Source organism: Ambystoma mexicanum, chromosome 12 (assembly GCF_040938575.1).
Source record: "Ambystoma mexicanum isolate Mex_15411 chromosome 12, UKY_AmexF1_1, whole genome shotgun sequence".
Lineage (NCBI taxonomy): Eukaryota > Metazoa > Chordata > Amphibia > Caudata > Ambystomatidae > Ambystoma > Ambystoma mexicanum.
In genome coordinates this window covers 1,159,392,786-1,159,410,702 of record NC_090936.1, presented here as the reverse complement: position 1 = coordinate 1,159,410,702, position 17,917 = coordinate 1,159,392,786, and the positions used below count along the sequence as shown (strand labels likewise).

At 47.2% G+C, this 17,917-nt stretch overlaps 1 protein-coding gene across 2 annotated transcripts in view; it reads right to left on the bottom strand.

Annotated features, from left to right (window-relative positions):
• IRAK3 (interleukin 1 receptor associated kinase 3) overlaps nt 1-17,917 on the bottom strand; it is a 155,006-nt gene that overhangs the window by 105,036 nt on the left and 32,053 nt on the right. For both annotated transcript variants that reach the window (XM_069629760.1, XM_069629761.1), the window contains exons 3-4: nt 7,594-7,661; nt 5,469-5,526 (exon numbers count right to left, since the gene is read on the bottom strand). In XM_069629760.1, the coding sequence (XP_069485861.1) occupies nt 5,469-5,526; nt 7,594-7,661 (126 nt within the window). The remainder of the gene's footprint in view (nt 1-5,468; nt 5,527-7,593; nt 7,662-17,917) is intronic.

Below are 17,917 nucleotides of genomic sequence, written 5' to 3'. Positions count from 1 at the left end.
TCTCTAACCTCGATTCCAGCATTCCTTCTGTCCTCATCCTCCTTGATCTTTCCTCTGCTTTCGACGCGGTCAACCACAACATCCTGCTCAATCGACTGTGTGAGAACCTGGGCATCATGGATCAGGCCCTGGAGTGGCTGACCTCTTCCTCTTGGACAACCCCTCCTAGGTCCAACTTGGTCACTTTCTCTCTGCCACCTCTCTCTCTACCTGTGGTGTTCCCCGGGGCTCTCTCCTTGGCCTCAAGCCCAGGGACCGTATCTCTCCAGCCCTGAAATCTCTCCACTGCCTCCCGGTGGCTGCTAGGATCAAGTTCAAGAACCTTTGCATTGTCCACAAGGCTTTCTGGGGCCGGGGCCCGCACTACATCCAAACCTCTCTTCCAAAATACCTTCCTTCTTGAGCCCTTCGCTCAACTACCTTCAACTCTCTAAGGGTTAGACGCTTCTCTAGATAGAGTGTGGTGGGGTAGATCTCTCTCTTCTGCAACTGCCGCCCTCTGGAATGGCCTCCCTGCCACACTCAAACCTGCGTCGGACCACCTGAAGTTCCAGAAGAAGCTCAAAGCTTTCCTCTTCTCCTCTACTTTCTCTCTCTCCCTCCGCTGCTGACCTACCTGACCTACCTGTCTGCTGTACCGACTGGTTGCTTGGCTACCCTCAGAGTATCACTGGGTACCAGGCTCTTTCTTGATCAGTCACGCTTGCACTGCCTCTGGGCCTACCACGCACTTAGGGGCTGTAACTGTAACCCTACAGTCCCGTGTTCTCCTTGCAATACCCAGAGCCGTGCTGCCCTGGCTGCACTTACTCAGAGCATTGCTGCCCTGTTTTCCCCTCCCCTCTCCCTTGCACTTCCCTGTCCGTTTCCTCTTGCACTTCTCGTTCTCACACTTGCACGATCTGAATGACACAAGGCCTAGTAAGATAGTTTGTCTTGTCCTCCCTCTGTCGTCACTCCCTTGTCTTGATGTGCCTAGAAACACTTGTTAACAGGCAAGTTATAAATGACTTATATCATATAACACCTCATGTGGCAAATGATCCACTAGGTTATTTAGCACCTAATAAAGCAAGTGTCCCTCTCTTTGCAATTTGTGGGTCATGTGCTCTACTTAGCTTTGTTGCCACTCTTCGGGCAGCCCCTCTTGCTATTGTTCACTCTATTGTTTCAGCAAGTTTGGGGTCAAGTGTTCCACTCGGCATCTCTGCTCTGCTTGTCACGTCAGCACCCACTTTGGCAAGTGCTTGCTCTGCCGTTTCGGCTCTTCTGGGTCAAGTGTTCCGCTCAGATTTTCTGCGCTGCTCGTTTTTTTATCCCTTCCCCTTCTAGGTCCTGTGCCTGCTCTTCCGGTTGAGCATCGCTGGACTGCATTTTTTTTGCACCGCCCTGCTTATCCGCACCGTTTGGCTCGAGTGCTTGCCCTGCCATCCCTTCTTTTCCAACCGATAGCATGCAGCTTTCTGAGAAGGTGTTCCTGTTCCATAAAATGCTGACCCGCTGCATGTCTCTGTGGTCTCTCCCTGGCACCCGCAAATTCGCTGGCAGATGCCCTGTGGCTCTGTCTCTGTACATATGTATGAATGGCATTTATAAAGCTCAAAGTAACTGTGAAGCAACAGAGCGCTGTGCATAGGGGATGCCCCCTATGGGCTTGCAACGGGGAGTGCAAGGCTATCAGGGGAGATGGGATGGATAGGGGTGCAGGGGAGAGGGAGAACTAGGGTTGAGTGGAGCAATCAGCGAATGGCGAGATGTTCTTTGAAGAGTAGGGCTTCAGGTCCTTCCTGGAGTGTAAGATGTAGGGGGCTAGCCTGATCTGCACCAGGTTACAGAGAACGGGTGAGTCGCAGGCAGAGGCCTGGCTCCTGTTTCCCCTCTTGCAGTTCTTGGTGTCCAGCCTGGTGTCGTGGCTTCCGGTGGTGCGCTGCCCTCTTCCCCTCCCCCCACCGATATGTTGAGTTTCTCGGCGGATAACCTTATAGGCTTGTGGATAAGCCGAGAGGTCCACAATCGTATGTTACAAACTACAAAGTATTGCTGCGTAGCCAACCCTGCGTTTGTTATTTATTTATACATTTTGGGCAGCGCTACAGTTCAACTTGCAATTACATCAAAATGCTTGCCTTGCTCATGGACGGTGTCATGGTGGGAGCCTGGTCTTGTGATGATTGGCCACCATGATGATATGATCAGAAGTCATTTCATCTGTAGTTTAAGGTAACAGCAGTGTGTACTTCAATACGCAGGGGCCGGTCCCTCAACCGAGGGTAGGGGTCCTCTGGTCGGTCACCAATAGGGGGAAGGGGGGGTGTAAAAGCTATGGTTCAGTTCCCATGCCTGCAAAATGTGGGCACACTTATACAACGGCCTGTTGCCAGTGTAGATGAGACATCGTCTCGCTTTATTGTGCAGTTTGCTTTGAGGAGGAGGAGGAGGAGGAGAAGAAGAAGAAGGAGGAGGAGGAGGAGGAGCAGGAGGAGGGAAGCACGGACATATATGTGAGGTTAACCACTATTTATACTGCACACATCACCAACGTAGTGCTCTTACGGGCCCTGACTACATCTGACAGATGGAGTATTGTGACCCCGCTAGGGCGTCGTCAGATCTTAGTCTGTGATGTGTTACGTTCATTTCTAAGGCACATAACCCAGAGGGAACTGGGCAGACATTCCCTGCATGTGGGCGGAAGTAGCAAAAAAAAGAGCAACAATATCCTAGGGTGTGCTGGTAGAAAGTGCAGGCAGTAGCAATTATATGAAAAGGGGGGTTGTCCGCTTTTTCCTGGAGGTCATCAAAGAGTTCAGAGAGTGAAGGTGCAACAGGAAGTTGCTCCAAAGGCAAGAGCCCAACATCGAAAACCACCCATCTACTTGGGTTGAGCAACCTGAAGGAGGAATGTGTAAATAAACCACTGATTGGACGACCGAAGGGATGCTCTGTAAGATATTGTTTGATTTCCGAGCATAGATCATTTGGTGCCAATCCACGGATGCATTTAAGAACCAAAACCAGGCTCAACACGTTAATGATTATCCATTGGGAAATAGGCAGCCAATGCAAAAGGCGTCAAGCAGAAGAAACCGGAAAGATTTTAGGAACCCTCTGTGGTTTGCAAGTGGCTCATCAAATAGCTCATCAGTCCGGCATGCAGATCACTTGCCTAATCCACCACCACAGCATGGCTAGCACGCGGAAGATGCAAAGAGCGTCAAGCAGAAGAAACAGGAAAGGTCTCGGGAACCCTCTGTGGTTTGCAAGTGGCTCATCAAATAGCTCATCAGTCCGGCATGCAGGGCATTGGGCTAATACACCACCAGCGCATGGGTAGCACGCGAAAGATGCAAAGAGCGTCAAGCAGAAGAAACAGGAAAGGTCTCGGGAACCCTCAGTGGTTTGCAAGCAGCTCAGCAAATAGCTCGGCAGTCCGGCATGCAGATCACTTGCCTAATCCACCACCACAGCATGGCTAGCACGCAGAAGATGCAAAGAGCGTCAAGCAGAAGAAACAGGAAAGGTCTCGGGAACCCTCAGTGGCTTGCAAGCGGCTCATCAAATAGCTCGGCAGTCCGGCATGCAGAGCTTTGACCTAATCCTCCACCACTGCATGGGAAGCACGCGGAAGATGCAAAGAGCGTCAAGCAGAAGAAATAAGAAAGGTGTCAGGAACCCTCAGTGGTTTGCAAGCTGCTCATCAAATAGCTCAGCTGTCCAGCATGCAGAGCATTGACCTAATCCACCACTTTCCGCATGGGTAGCATGCGGAAGATGCAAAGAGCGTCAAGCAGAAGAAATAAGAAAGGTGTCAGGAACCCTCAGTGGTTTGCAAGCTGCTCATCAAATAGCTCAGCTGTCCAGCATGCATAGCATTGACCTAATCCACCACCACCGCATGGGTAGCACGCGGAAGATGCAAAGAGCGTCAAGCAGAAGAAATAAGAAAGGTGTCAGGGACCCTCAGTGGTTTGGAAGCAGCTCATCAAATAGCTCAGCAGTCCGGCATGCAGATCATTGACCTAATCCACCACCACCACATGGGTAGCATGCGGAAGATGCAAAGAGCGTCAAGCAGAAGAAACAAGAAAGGTCTCAGGAACCCTCTGGGGTTTGCAAGCGGATCATCAAATAGTTTGGCAGTCCAGCATGCAGAGTATTGACCTAATCCACCACCACTGCATGGGTAGCATGCAGAACATTGACCTAATCCACCACCACTGCAAGGGTAGCATGCAGAACATTGACCTAATCCACCACCACTGCAAGGGTGGCATGCAGAACATTGACCTAATCCACCACCACCGCATGGGTCGCACACGGAAGAATCTGCGTCAACATGCGTAAACAATAAAAGGACTAGGAAAGAAGAAGGTTGAGAAAAGGAGATTGGATCATGGATGCGACACTTGAGTGGGCAAAACACTTGAGATGAGCGAAGAGAAAATAGTTGTGGCCGTATGGGTGCGTATTTAACCAGTATTACTGGTCAGTCAGAGGCACAGAGCATGTCCACAATATACAGCTCAGTTTAAACTAGGGCATTACTGTGAAGGCACGATCTAGTCCAAAGTCATGGAAGGTTCATAAAAGCTTGAACATAAATGCTCCAGAGCACCACTCAGTGGCCATCACTGGAGCCACATGAGCAATGCATGTATATAATTATATGTGTATGTGTGCATTTGTATGCATCTGTGTGTGTTTAAATGAGGAGATACAGCTACGTACATGAGTAGTTGAGAAGGGTCATTCCTGCTGGAGCAGAAAGCTGGGGTGCAGGGGAAAGGGGGGTGGGGTGGTTGCCTGGGGAAAACAGTGTTTAGTGGTCCATGGAGTGAGGTTTGCTGGAGGGGAGGTGTATGGAGAGCAGGTGGGAAGAACAGTCAAATGTTATGTACTTCAAAGGTGGGCGGAGGTAACAGTGGCAGAGGTGGGGGCGTGACTCCTGGAATGCCAACCCTTCTACCATGCCCTCTGGGCAAAGGGTGGGGGAGTGGGGAATATTGAGGATGCGACTGGTGTTCAAATGGTCTGTGATGGAAAATATGGTGTCCACAGGAGAGGCAATGGCAACGGTCTGCACTGAGTGGGAAACTTTCCATAGGGTACACAACAAAGGGCTGGAAGAAAGGTATAGGAAGGCCATGTGATTTTCGGCCTAGGCAGTGATGGGTGTACAGCCCGGAGGTCCCACCGTCTGAGGTTAACACAATGAGCACCACTGAGTGACAGCATCAGTTGCTAGTAGACAGTGACAGTAGTCTTCTAAATGCACAACCTCACCAATGCAGCAACTGGTGCATGCGCCCGATCACTAACCCACACGATCACCATGAATCTGCAGGGCAGATGCAGCAAGCGCTAGCTAAAATGCCTTGTCACAGCTATGAACTCACAAGCACACTGGAATATTGAAAATCAGAAAACGTCACATTCAAGAGAGAATACACAAAGAATGCAGTGTGTACCGGCAGATTCAGGCACTGGGGTGGCTTTCTTGGATTCTGGCGCTCTGTTTTCCCTTTCCTGATTAAAAAAAAAAACCAAAAAAAGTGCAGAAGCATTTATTTATTTATTTTTGCATTTATTGCAGCGAACAAAAACTCTTGGGTATCAAGGCGCTAGTTACATTGAGGAAAGGGGGAGGGCGAGAAGAGGGGAGGTCAAGGGTGAGAAATATAGAAGGGGAGCAGAGGAAGAGGGGAGGTTGAGTGTGGAGGGGTGCTGCCTGCAGTGGACAGTAACCGTATCAGTAACAAAATGATAACGCTCCAAACAACACAAACCAATGGAACTTCCGGACATGTGTCTGTCTGTCTGTCTGTGTAATAGCTTCCTGTATTGTGAACCCGAATGTATATATCTTGACAATTTAACAAAAATAGAGACCGACCAGAGGTGGCTGGCGCCAACATGCTTTAATTTGGCCTTTTAACTCTGATGATATGGGGTCACAGGTTTGGGTGAAATGCCAGCAAACCACCCTGGTCACGTGGATAGTGATGTCTCCAGCACGGCCTGGAGAACGAGAGGGCTTAATGCGCTCTATAATTGTAGCGGAAAAGTGGTCTTAAGTTATTGGAAGGAGGGTTACTGCCGGGGAATGACACTGGGAAATTGAAATGACTCAACTGGGCAGCCATGGGATAGCAGTGTGTGACAGGAGAAAAGTGGGGTTCAGATGGATTTGGGGGAAAAATTCGGTTATATGTGATATAATCACTAGAAAGAACACGGAGTGTGACTTGATATTTTTATCAAGGGCACTAAACACCCCCCTGACACATTTTTAGTACTGGGGCACTTATATAAACAAACTCCAGGTCTAGAATATTTGGGAAAAGTGTTGGATAGTCCCTTTAAAAAAATATCGTCACGCTCGACTTTTTTTCCTAGCAAATATTGTAATTGGTTATTTATAACGCACTTAATACCCAGAGATTTCTAAGCGCGGATCGAACCTGTGTTGCTCTGCGTCATCTTGCTTCCAAGACAAGCGCGTTGCCCCTGAGCTATCCTCCCAAGATTTTATCACTGGATACCAAAATTCCTAGATTGCTTTTATGTCCAACAATCTACGACTGCCACAGGAAAGACTTGGCATTTATGTAATAAAGATTTGTGATGATCTACTGGGACCTCTTTTCCTCTCTCTCCCCTGTGCGTTCTCCTTCTGTTTTAGACCCCCTTATATTTCATGCCCAGCCTCTCATTTTGAACTTGATAATTGAATACACAAACGTGAAATCTGGGACTATGCATAATGAGGCGCGACTAGTGCATGTGCAGGAAAGGTCATTCATTGCTGCCCACTCACCTCGCGTCCCTTCTCCATGTGTGTGTCCATAAATGTGTAGTTGTAGGATGGACACAACAACATGTCGGCCATGTGCACCATTACACTTGGATCTCTTGCTTGATAGATACACTTTCAGATTTTGACCAATCCAATGGAGTTAACATGGATAGTTTGGTCATTTTCATAAATTCCACCACTCAGAATGGCACTTCGTAACCTTTACGAACCCCATCTAATGCACACCCCACAGCAGAGTGATATGATTTGGCATTTATAACGCGCCTGTATACAAGTGTTTCTAGGCGCAACCATTCAAGGAGGGGGAAACAGAGGGAGGAGAAAATAACCATCTTACTAGGCCTTGTGTCATTCAGATCGTGCAAGTGCGGGGATGAGGGAAGGGGAGAAGTGCCAGGGGAGAGCAGAAGGGGAGAAGTGCAGGTAACTGGCAAGTGCAGCCAGCGGGTGGCTCATAACTGCAGAGAGAAGGGACTGTAGGGTTGCAGATACAGACCCTTAAGTGCAGGGGAGGCTGAAGGCAGTGCAAGGGTAACTGGGCAGGGAAGAGCCTGGGCCCGAGTTCAGCGGGTGACCAGTGCACGGAGCAGTCAGGTGCATCAGCAGGGGAGAGGAAGAGAGACAGCGGAGGGCGAAAAGGAAGGTCTTGAGTTGCTTCCAGAACCGGAGGTAGTTCTGCTCAAGTTTGAGAGAGGCAGGCAGGCTGTGGTGGGTGTCTAAGCAAGTGAGGGGTTCGTTCAAACCTTATGTAGATACACATACGTGCGTATACACACCTTTGCATTGCTGTTTCTGGATTCACTGGGCACGTTGCCTGGACGAGATGGTGAAGGCAAGACTAGACCTGGAACAAAAAGAGAAATGCTTCATCAAAAAACAACGCCCTCTATTGTAAGGCTAAAATATATGGAGGCGTGGATGTATATTGAGGCTGAACTGTACTGAGGCATGGATAAAGCTGAACTGTATGGAGGTGTGGATGTATATTGAGGCTGAAGTTTATGGAGGTGTGGATGTACTAGGAGGCTGAACTATATGGAGGTGTGGATGTATATTAAGGCTGAACTGTATGGAGGTGTGGATGTATATTGAGGCTGAACTGTATGGAGGCATGGATGCATATTGAGGCTGAACTATATGGAGGCATGGATGTATTATGAGGCTGAACTGTATGGAGGATTGGATGTATATCGAGGCTGAATTGTATAGAGGTGTGGATGTATATTGAGGCTGAACTGTATGGAGGCTTGGATGTACATTGAGGCTGCCGTGTATGGAGATGTGGATGTACATTGAGGCTGAACTGTATGGCGGTGTGGATGTACTATGAGGCTGAACTATATGGAGGTGTGGATGTACATTGAGGCTGAACTGTATGGCGGTGTGGATGTCTATTGAGGCTGACGTGTATGGAGGTGTGGATGTACTATGAGGCTGAACTATATGGAGGTGTGGATGTACATTGAGGCTGAACTGTTTGGAGGCGTGGATGTATATTGAGGCTGATCTGTATGGAGATGTGGGTGTACTATGAGGAGGTGTGGATGTATATTGAGCCTGTGTATGGAGGTGTGGATGTACTAGTTACGCGACCCCCAGCTCACTTGAGGAGAATCATCTCCGGTTCCAGAAGCACCTCAAAACCTTTCTCTTTGCTTCTGCTTTTTCTCCCCCGCTGACCTCCTGGCTGAAACTGAAACTGCACTGGTTAACTTGCCACCCTCTGGTCTCGGGCCCAGGTCCCTCCTCTGCCGGCCACACACCCCTGCACTGCCTTCCTGGCAACCCCCGCACTTGGGGACTGTTTCTGTATCCCCACAGTCCCACTACCAGCACTTGACACCTGATGTCTGCACTTACCCTTGCACTTGCTACCTTGATCTGTGACACCTCCAAAAGGGTGGTTACACTATTAGTTGTTAACTTTAACTGCAATAGATGCCTGCGGGCTAGGTGGGCTGTATAAATGCTTAAATAAATAAATAAATAAATAAATAAATAAAATAAGGTTGAAGCTTTGCCCTGGTGTTGCAGCCCACAGATCTTAAGTCTGTGCCAATCCAAGCTTGACAATTCCTTGTCTAAGTGCCCAGCACACGCGTTAAAGAGTTGTTAACTTTGACACATTTTCAGCCGATAGGAGTTAAATCTTCTTATAAGACGATGGGGGATGTTGTGATGGGCAAAGTGCACAGCACTGTTATGTATTTACATATCCTTGTAAGTTGGTTCACGAGGGTACTGGATGTGTGTATTTCTTACAGAGCAGCTTTATTATGAGTCATAAGGTTCTAAGAATGTTTTATTTTAATGTGCCAGACTGGTGTGGGAGTCTCAGTTCAGTTGGGGCTGCCGCTCGGTTAGGTGCCTGCTGTCGTGTTGACTTCGATTAATAAACTCCCGTTGGAGTCCTGTCTGCCTGGAGTCCTTATTTCACATTGGCGACGAGGATTGTCGTGCGGCCGGCTCGCTTTCTTTCCCCTGCCAAGGCCGCATCAGATCACCGGCTGTTCATCCTGCTTCCGTACATGACAGCAGGTAGAGTGGAACGAGCCCCGGTGGAAGCAGGATCAAGACCAGGTCAGGAGGCGTACCCTGGAGGGTGGGAGCTGTGTGTGCCTTCTCGCTGCGCTTCCCAATTCAGCGTGCGCTCGCAACGTTGTTGTGGCCCTGCTCGAGGCCGAACCTCAGCCAATCCACGCGCCTGCAGTCTCGTGAGCTCGCGCACCAGATGAGGAAGTGGGTGTGTCCCTCTGACGTGGAAAGAGCTCCTCTCTCATGCTGACATTGTCATTGGGTTGCTAAGCAACACCCTTCTATTGGAATCTCCCTGCCCTCGAGGAATTGGGCATTGTGACGTGCTCACACTGAACTACTAAAAGAGTTCTCCATCAATCAAAGGCTCCGTTTTCCACTGCATTATTGCGCGATGTGTTTCCTTGAATACTCATCACTCTGACAGTGCGTCTGCTGCCCACACGTTACACAAGTTGTTCTGTATTTGTGCCCCTTTTTTTTTCCATTATTCTTCCGATCTCTGCACTGTTGCCTCACACATATAGCCGCAGTTGTCTGCAGCGACATGGCAGCAACAATACCCCTACCTGTGCCTTTCCTGAACGAGCCTGGCCGTCCCCCCATCAGGTGGGACAGGTGGAAGGACATATTCGAAAACTACTTGGTGGCGATGGGTGGGGAGAGATTCGGTTCGGCTTGTAAGAAGGCATTGTTACTTCATAATCTGGGAATAGAAGGGCGCACTGTGTTTGATGGACTAAGCAGAAGTCAAAGTGCCGAAGCCGGAGAGATGGATGAGTATACATTCGCCCTCAAACAATTGGAGGATCATTTTGAACCGAGAAGAATGTGACCTTTGAGAGGCACAAGTTTTTTCAGCACGTGCAGGAACCATCTGAGTCAGTGGAATCATACATAGCCTCTTTAAGGACTCTAAGCCCTTCTTGCGAATTCGAACATCTCTCTGACTCACTCATCAGAGACCAGCTGGTGAGGTGTACGAACAATGTCAGAATTCAAGAAAAGTTGCTAGCCAAGGACATGAAGTTGGAGGAGGCTGTGGACCTAGCCAGGAGTACGGAGCAAACGTCAAAATATGTTAAGGAACTGAGAATTGACAAACAAAGTCCTCAAGCTGTGTGTGCGGTTGATCAAAAGAGGAAACCGAGTGTCAGCATGAACCGGAAGGGAGCGTCGAGCGCGAAATGCACCAGATGTGGCAGTCTCAGACATGGATCAAATGACCCTTCTTGCCCAGCGAAATTTGCTGAATGCTTCAAGTGCAGAGGCAGAGGACACTTTGCTAATGTTTACAAGGGCTCATCGATAAATCTCCTGGAGTCCAGGAACAGCAACGAGGAAAGTGTTCGCTTGGGTTACAATATACAGGAAGTGTCCACTGCGCAGGACTCAAGTCCCAGGCATGTGTTTGAATTATCGGCCATTGGAGGAGAGAAGGAGGGGCCGGTGGATGTGTTCATGATCGATGGTCAAGAAATAGTTATGAAAGTTGACACATGTTCTCCCTGGAGCATCATATCGAAAGAAACCTTGAGGAAAACCCTGAAGAAAGATGAAACAAAGTTGAACCCACCTGACATTCAACCCTGTGGTTATGGAGAGTCTCCAATTGAAATTTTAGGTCAATTTTCTGCAAGAGTTGCATACAAAGGGAAGGAATGCAGGGCAAACATTTTAGTCGCAAATTAGGATGCCTCCCTATTAGGTTGGGAGGAACAAAGGAATCTGAGGGTCAGGGTGCAGGCCAGTGCTCTTGAACCTGTTACTATTGCTGAGATTGATGATGTATGGTCCAAAGAGTTTCCAGAGGTTTTCTCTGAAAACTTGGGCAGGCTTAGGCATTTTGAGCATCATATAAAACTGAAGAAGGATGCTCAACCTATTGTCCATAAAGTGAGGCATGTGCCGTTAAATATGAGAGCGCAGCTTCGCAGCGAACTGGATGATTTGGTCTGTAAAGGTGTGATTGAGCCTGTGGCGGCCACGGAGTGGTTGTCACCTATAGTGCTTGTGGCTAAAAACAATGGGAAATTGAGGTTGTGTGTAGACCTACGTAGTCTCAATCATAACATATTAGTGGAAAGGCATCCTTTGCCCAATATTTCGGAAACACTCTCCACCCTTGGTGAGCCCAAAGTGTTTTCGGTCATTGACATCTCTGCCGCCGAACACCAGGTTCCGCTTTCCAGAGAGTCACAACACCTTACTGCCTTTATCACACCTGAAGGCACGTTCAAATACAATCGCATGCCGTTTGGGTTAGCTTCAGCTGCGTCTGTGTTCCAAAAGGTCATTGAGGAGGTTTTGAAGGGTCTAGAAAATGTAACAGTATTTCAAGATGACATTTTGATATTTGCGAGTGATATGTCTAAGCATGACAAGGCACTTAGGGCTGTCTTATGTAAACTAAGAGAAGCGGGGCTGACAGTTCAGAGGAGCAAATGTAGGATAGCTGTTGGGGAAGTGGAGTACCTGGGACATAGGATCTCTAAAGAAGGAATTTCTCCCAAGAGGTCACTGGTAGAAAGTATCAGTAATGCTCCCCAGCCTCAAGACAAGGACCAATTGCGTTCTTTCATGGCACTAGCGGAATATTACCATAAATTTGTGGGTGGATTTGCATCCATTTCATCCCCTTTGAGAGAATTGTTGAAGAAGGGGGTGAGGTACGAGTGGTCCAAAGAGTGTCAGGAGGCCTTTCTGCAGATCAAGGAGGGGATTGTCAAGGCACCGTCATTAGGAGGATTTATATCAGGTAGGAAGACCCTGCTTTCAGTTGATGCAAGTACCCTAGGATTAGGAGCTGCCTTGACTCAGTTTGATTCAGGCAAAGTTGAACATGTCCTTGCATTTGCGTCCAGGTCACTTAGATGAGCAGAAAGGAATTATTCTGTTATCGAAAGAGAGGCTTTGGCCGTTTTATGGGCCATTACACACTTTAGATTCTTTCTGTGGGGTCGCGCTTTCCTTGTCAGAACAGATCACAAGCCCTTGGTTCAACTGATGAACAGTTCTGAGTGGGCCAAAGGGTCTCCTAGGATTTCAAGGTGGATGGTGGAACTCATGAGCTATAACTTCAGAGTGTGCTACATTCGTGGGAGAGAGAATGTGGTTGCGGATTGTCTGTCTAGGTTGCCTGTAAGAGATGGTGAAAGTGGAGAGATACCTGAATATCAAAACGTTAGTATTGCAGAGATTGAGTATGATGCCATTGATAAAGAGAGATGGGTGAGCGCTGATGAGGAGGACTCGATATTGGAACAAGTCAAGGTGTGGACTAAAGAAGTATGGCCTCACAAGAATGTGATTGGAAAGGAATTTGAAAGGTATTTTGGTGTGAGGGATGAGTTAAGTTTGTCAGAGGATGGGTGCAAACTCAGGAAAGGAAGCAGGATAGTACCCCCCAGCGGGGTTAGATCTCATTTAGTAAACATAGCGCATCAGGGACATCTAGGTATGGGCGGAACAAAGAGGTACTTGCGGCAATCCTTTTGGTAGCCGGGGATTGATAGGGATGCAGAAAAGTGTGTCAGAGGCTGTAGAGAGTGTGAGAGAAGCGACAAGACCAAGATTGTTAGGGAAGTGCCAATTACTCCTGTCAAGGTACCTAGTGAGCCCTGGCAAAAAGTTGCAGTTGATCAGATATGGCCCTTACAGAATCTTGCTGATGAATACAAATATATTGTAGTGTTAGTAGATTACCATTCCAAATGGATTGAATGGAAGCCCTTGCGTGAGGCTACCACTGCTGAAATGGTGCTATTTTTCGAAGAAGTGTTTTACAGAGAGGGTTTCCCGGCAGAGTTGGTCACTGATAATGGCGTGCAATTCTGTTCTGAGAGAATGCTAAACTTTTTAAAAAGATTTTGCATTAAGCACATCGAAACAGCTTTGTATCACCCCAGGGCTAATTGCCTTGTGGAGAGAGCCAACAGGTTTGTAAGAGGTGGTTTACAACTGGCTATGGCCTCAGGTTTGAAATGGTCTTGTATTTTGAAGGAAATGATATGGAACTACGCCACACTCAGTTACAAACATTTCACCATTCATGTCTCTGAAAGGAAGACAGCCTGGCACGAAACTTTGTCCGGGTTGGCTAAAAGTGCCATCGTTGACCGTGGAAAGATTATGACACTTATCAAGGAGGCACAGGATGTGTACAAAGGGAGGTTTGATGAGGACATGAAGGCCAAGGTTAACAACTGGAAAGTGGGGAATCTGCTACTCATTAAAAATCCTAGACTTACTTCCAAGTGTGTGGACAGCAGATATATTCGTCCTAAAAAGATATCTGCTGTAAGGGGCAATGTGGTTATTTTGGAGGGAGGAGAATGTTGGTCGATGTCCAAATTAGCAAAATGTCCAGTTGGTGTTCAAAACAGTGAACATGGTAAATGGGATGAAGCCAATAACAATCTTGCTGGGTTTAGTGTTAAGGGAAGCAATCAGCTGTTGGGTGAAGACTCTGATGATGATAGTCAAACAAAACTTCGAACAGAGACAAGGTCAGGAAGAGTCAAGAACAAACCTAATTGGTTTAAAGACTACTATGTAAAATAAATCTGATCCAAATGTAAGGGGTGAGATGTGTTGTGATGGGCAAAGTGCACAGCACTGTTATGTATTTACATATCCTTGTAAGTTGGTTCACGAGGGTACTGGATGTGTGTATTTCTTACAGAGCAGCTTTATTATGAGTCATAAGGTTCTAAGAATGTTTTATTTTAATGTGCCAGACTGGTGCGGGAGTCTCAGTTCAGTTGGGGCTGCCGCTCGGTTAGGTGCCTGCTGTTGTGTTGACTTCAAATAATAAACTCCCGTTGGAGTCCTGTCTGCCTGGAGTCCTTATTTCACAGGGGACAGAAGGTTTTCACTTAGAGTGGAGTAGGAGATATTGTGGGATGAGAACAGTGTTTAATGTTGAATATGTTCTAAAATAAATAAACCCTGACCTGTTATGGGGGAAATGACTGTCAGCCAGAAGTGCTGTGCCTGGAGTGGCAGGAGGAACGCTGCCGCATCGAAACTGTGAAACTATCAAATGTGGGCCTGCCTGGTAGTGGAGCACCCCCTAACACTCACCCCCCCCTGTGGGGGAAGCTCACCTAGTTCCTGGTGAAAGCGAATGAGGCCCCTGAGCTGTAGACCCGGAGGGACTATAGAGAGACGTGCAAGCAGTAGAATTTGTGAACCTTGGAAATGTTGTGTCTATATGATCACTGTGCCGCCAAAAAGGTCGACTAAAAAAGGCTGATTACAAAAAATGACGCGGCGTAGTGGATCACATAGATCCCTTTTGCCTGCATTCACATACCCTCCTCGGCTTTCCCTCCCTACTTACCTTTTGGAGGCACAGACTCCCCTCTATCCCTGCAGCCTTAGTTCCCTTCCACTGATGTGGGTCGGAACTGGTGCCGCAGGGTCCACCAAGGCCATTTCATAGAACAAGAGGAGGGGGGGGTGACACCCCGCAACCCTTGCTCCACTTTTTCGGTCTAATGGGAGTTGGTATTTTGAAAACAGCTGAATGTCCAGTAAATGCGCATTCAACATTTTTGTGTCCGCATTTTCGGCCGATACCGAAAATGTTAAGTTCCGAGTTGCCCCTCCCATTATATGAACCTGTAAAGAGCATGTTGGGGCCACGTCAGAAGTGAGCGCTTAACTCAAGGGATATCCTCCTACTGCAAGGCCACATAGCAGAGTTGGATGCCTACTGCAAGAGGTTGGGCAGGATGCCACCTAGTAACATTGGCGAAGGAAGTGATTGGAGAGAAGCCAAAAATAATACATCACATGCAGTTAAAAAATCACAGCCCAAAGACTCAAAGCATTCAAACATGTTGCAGATAAAACATGACAACCCAAAGACTCAAAGCAGTCAAACCTGCTGCAGATAAAACATGTCAACCCAAAGACTCAAAGCAGTCAAACCTGCTGCAGATACAACATGAAAACCGAAAGACTCAAAGCAGTCACACCTGCTGCAGATAAAACATGACAACCCAAAGACTCAAAGCAGTCAAACCTGCTGCAGATAAAACATGACAACCCAAAGACACTCAAAGCAGTCAAACCTGCTGCATATACAACATGACAACCCAAAGACTCAAAGCACTCAAACCTGCTGCAGCTAAAACATGACAACCCAAAGACTCAAAGCATTCAAACCTGATGCAGATAAAACATGACAACCCAAAGACTCAAAGCAGTCAAACCTGCTGCAGATAAAACATGACAACCCAAAGACTCAAAGCATTCAAACCTGCTGCAGATAAAACATGACAACCCAAAGACTCAAAGCAGTCAAACCTGCTGCAGATAAATCATGACAACCCAAAGACTCAAAGCAGTCAAACCTGCTGCACAGCTGGCCTCATGGACTTTAAAAAAGCCAACAAAAAAAATGATGACATGCTTTCGCCCCAGCCAGGGCCAAGAGATGGGTATTTCCAAGAAAGGGTATGAGCCGGGTGGTGTATCCCAACCACAGAAGACGTAAGCTACCAGTAACACAGTACCTCCATCTCTTGGAAGGAACCGGAGGCTGCCTAGAAAGGGGGACACTTTTCAAACTCTGAGGAGAGATGGGAACTTAGATGAGTTGGGATTAAAGATTTCTTTCATGGATATGGCCAACAAGGATAAATTGAACATGGCTTACAAAAGATGCCATCGAACTCATATGTAAAAATGTACCCTTTTCCAACATTTTAGAAAATCGCTGTCCATTACGGCGTGGTTATAGAATACATCTGGTTTGGGCTCGGGAACGTGTCCTATAAAGTGGAGGGTAAGCTTGGCATGTTTGTAATGCTCTGACCCTTTTGTGTCTTCCTTAGGTCACTAATTGACTAATGTGGCAGAGGTTTCCATAATGTGCAGCTCTTAATTGTCTTCTCTTTGTCTGACTTTCTTCTTCCTGCATTTACCCCTTTCTCCCCAATCATTGTTAGCAGAGCAGGACAATCCTATGAAAATAGCACACTTCAGGATACAAATTCATGATCCTTCCCTTTCTCCTTTGTCCTTCAATAACAACTGCAGCAAAACAGTTAACAAAACGAATAGACAAAAGCCTAAGCAAAATTGATCATGTAATTCGTCGGTTTTTGTGATCCCTAAAATTATAGGTTCCAAAGGATGGACTTGAAGCCTTTTTTTGCATTTGAAAATCAAGCACTCAATGAGGTGATCAGATCCTATTACCAAAGTGCTTAAGAGGTGAGTTCTTGCACAGTCTACTCTTCATAAGACATTTGGTGGGGATTGCAATCCTGAGCGCATTCACGATGGATCCGTAAAGCCCTTGGGTGCCAGTGGTAGCTCTTCACCACGGAAGAGAACTCCAAATCTCTTGGGGTGGGTGGATGTAGGAGCCTTTTACTTATTAATGTAACTAAGCAATCCCTTAAGAAATTCCCTTAAGAGACATCAAAAACTCAAACACCACGCTTATTAACGAGGAAGCATCATAAGACAAATGGCTCTTACTCCGCACTGTCTTCTTAAACACTGAAGAACTCTTGTTAATTTCAAGGTATATAGGATAACACAGGATAATCATTCAGTACAAGTGGGTCCCGACCGCTTTATCCCAATTATATCCATCTATTATAATCTGGCATATGTTCCCCTTCTTTGCCCACTAATTCTGGATGTGTGCACTTATTTTTCAGCCTCCAGCAACCGACTCAAACCAGCAGGACTTGAGAGAACAGCCACAAGCAGGTTCTGCAAGGAATCTACCCAGACCGGTCCAGGGAAATGCATGGGTGTGGCCAGGTTAAATGGAAGGAATGAAGGAACATAAATCAGGGGGGCGTCTGCATCCGTGCAGAGTTGCACCTATGTGTGTAACGCTCACCTGGGACGGCCCTAATCGTGTGCACAAGACTATACCCGGCACCAATCAACGTGATTTTGGTGAATAAGCATTTACTCCTTTCACATTAAAAATCAGCGTCCCATTTTATGTGACTTCAAGGAATTTTGACTACAATACACACACAGGGTTCTTAAACATTTTATTGACTCACCCCCCTTCCTATAGTAGCCCAACATTGATAAAACAATAGTGTTGCAACCCTGATTCTACAATTTTCAATAACACTAGTTCAGTTATGACTTATAAAGGATTGGACTGGTTCCCACCAGGCTACTCCATCTCAGCCGTCTGCCCTCTCCGCTAGGGTCCCAACCATTGGGTTTGAGAATCCCAGCTCTATACGACATGAGAATTCAAATTCACTAGATAAACACTGCTGCGCGATTTCCCATAGGATGCTTTTTGGGTGATAGTCTAGTTTGCAATGAGAGGGGAAAGCACAGCACTTGTCCCCAGGTAAGTTGACTGTGCTGACAGACAGTGCTCCGATGAGGACCTATTTTTCTTTACAGTGTTTTTATTTAAAGCCTGGCACTGTGTATCAGAGTGGCAAGAGGTTGCTGAAGAAACTGCAAAACTGAACTGGGTAGGTGGAAGAGGAGGGGGGGAGTTATGTTTGGGTTACTGGGTGAAGAGGTAGGTTTGGGTTGATATCGAGAGGCAGGGTGGTCTTC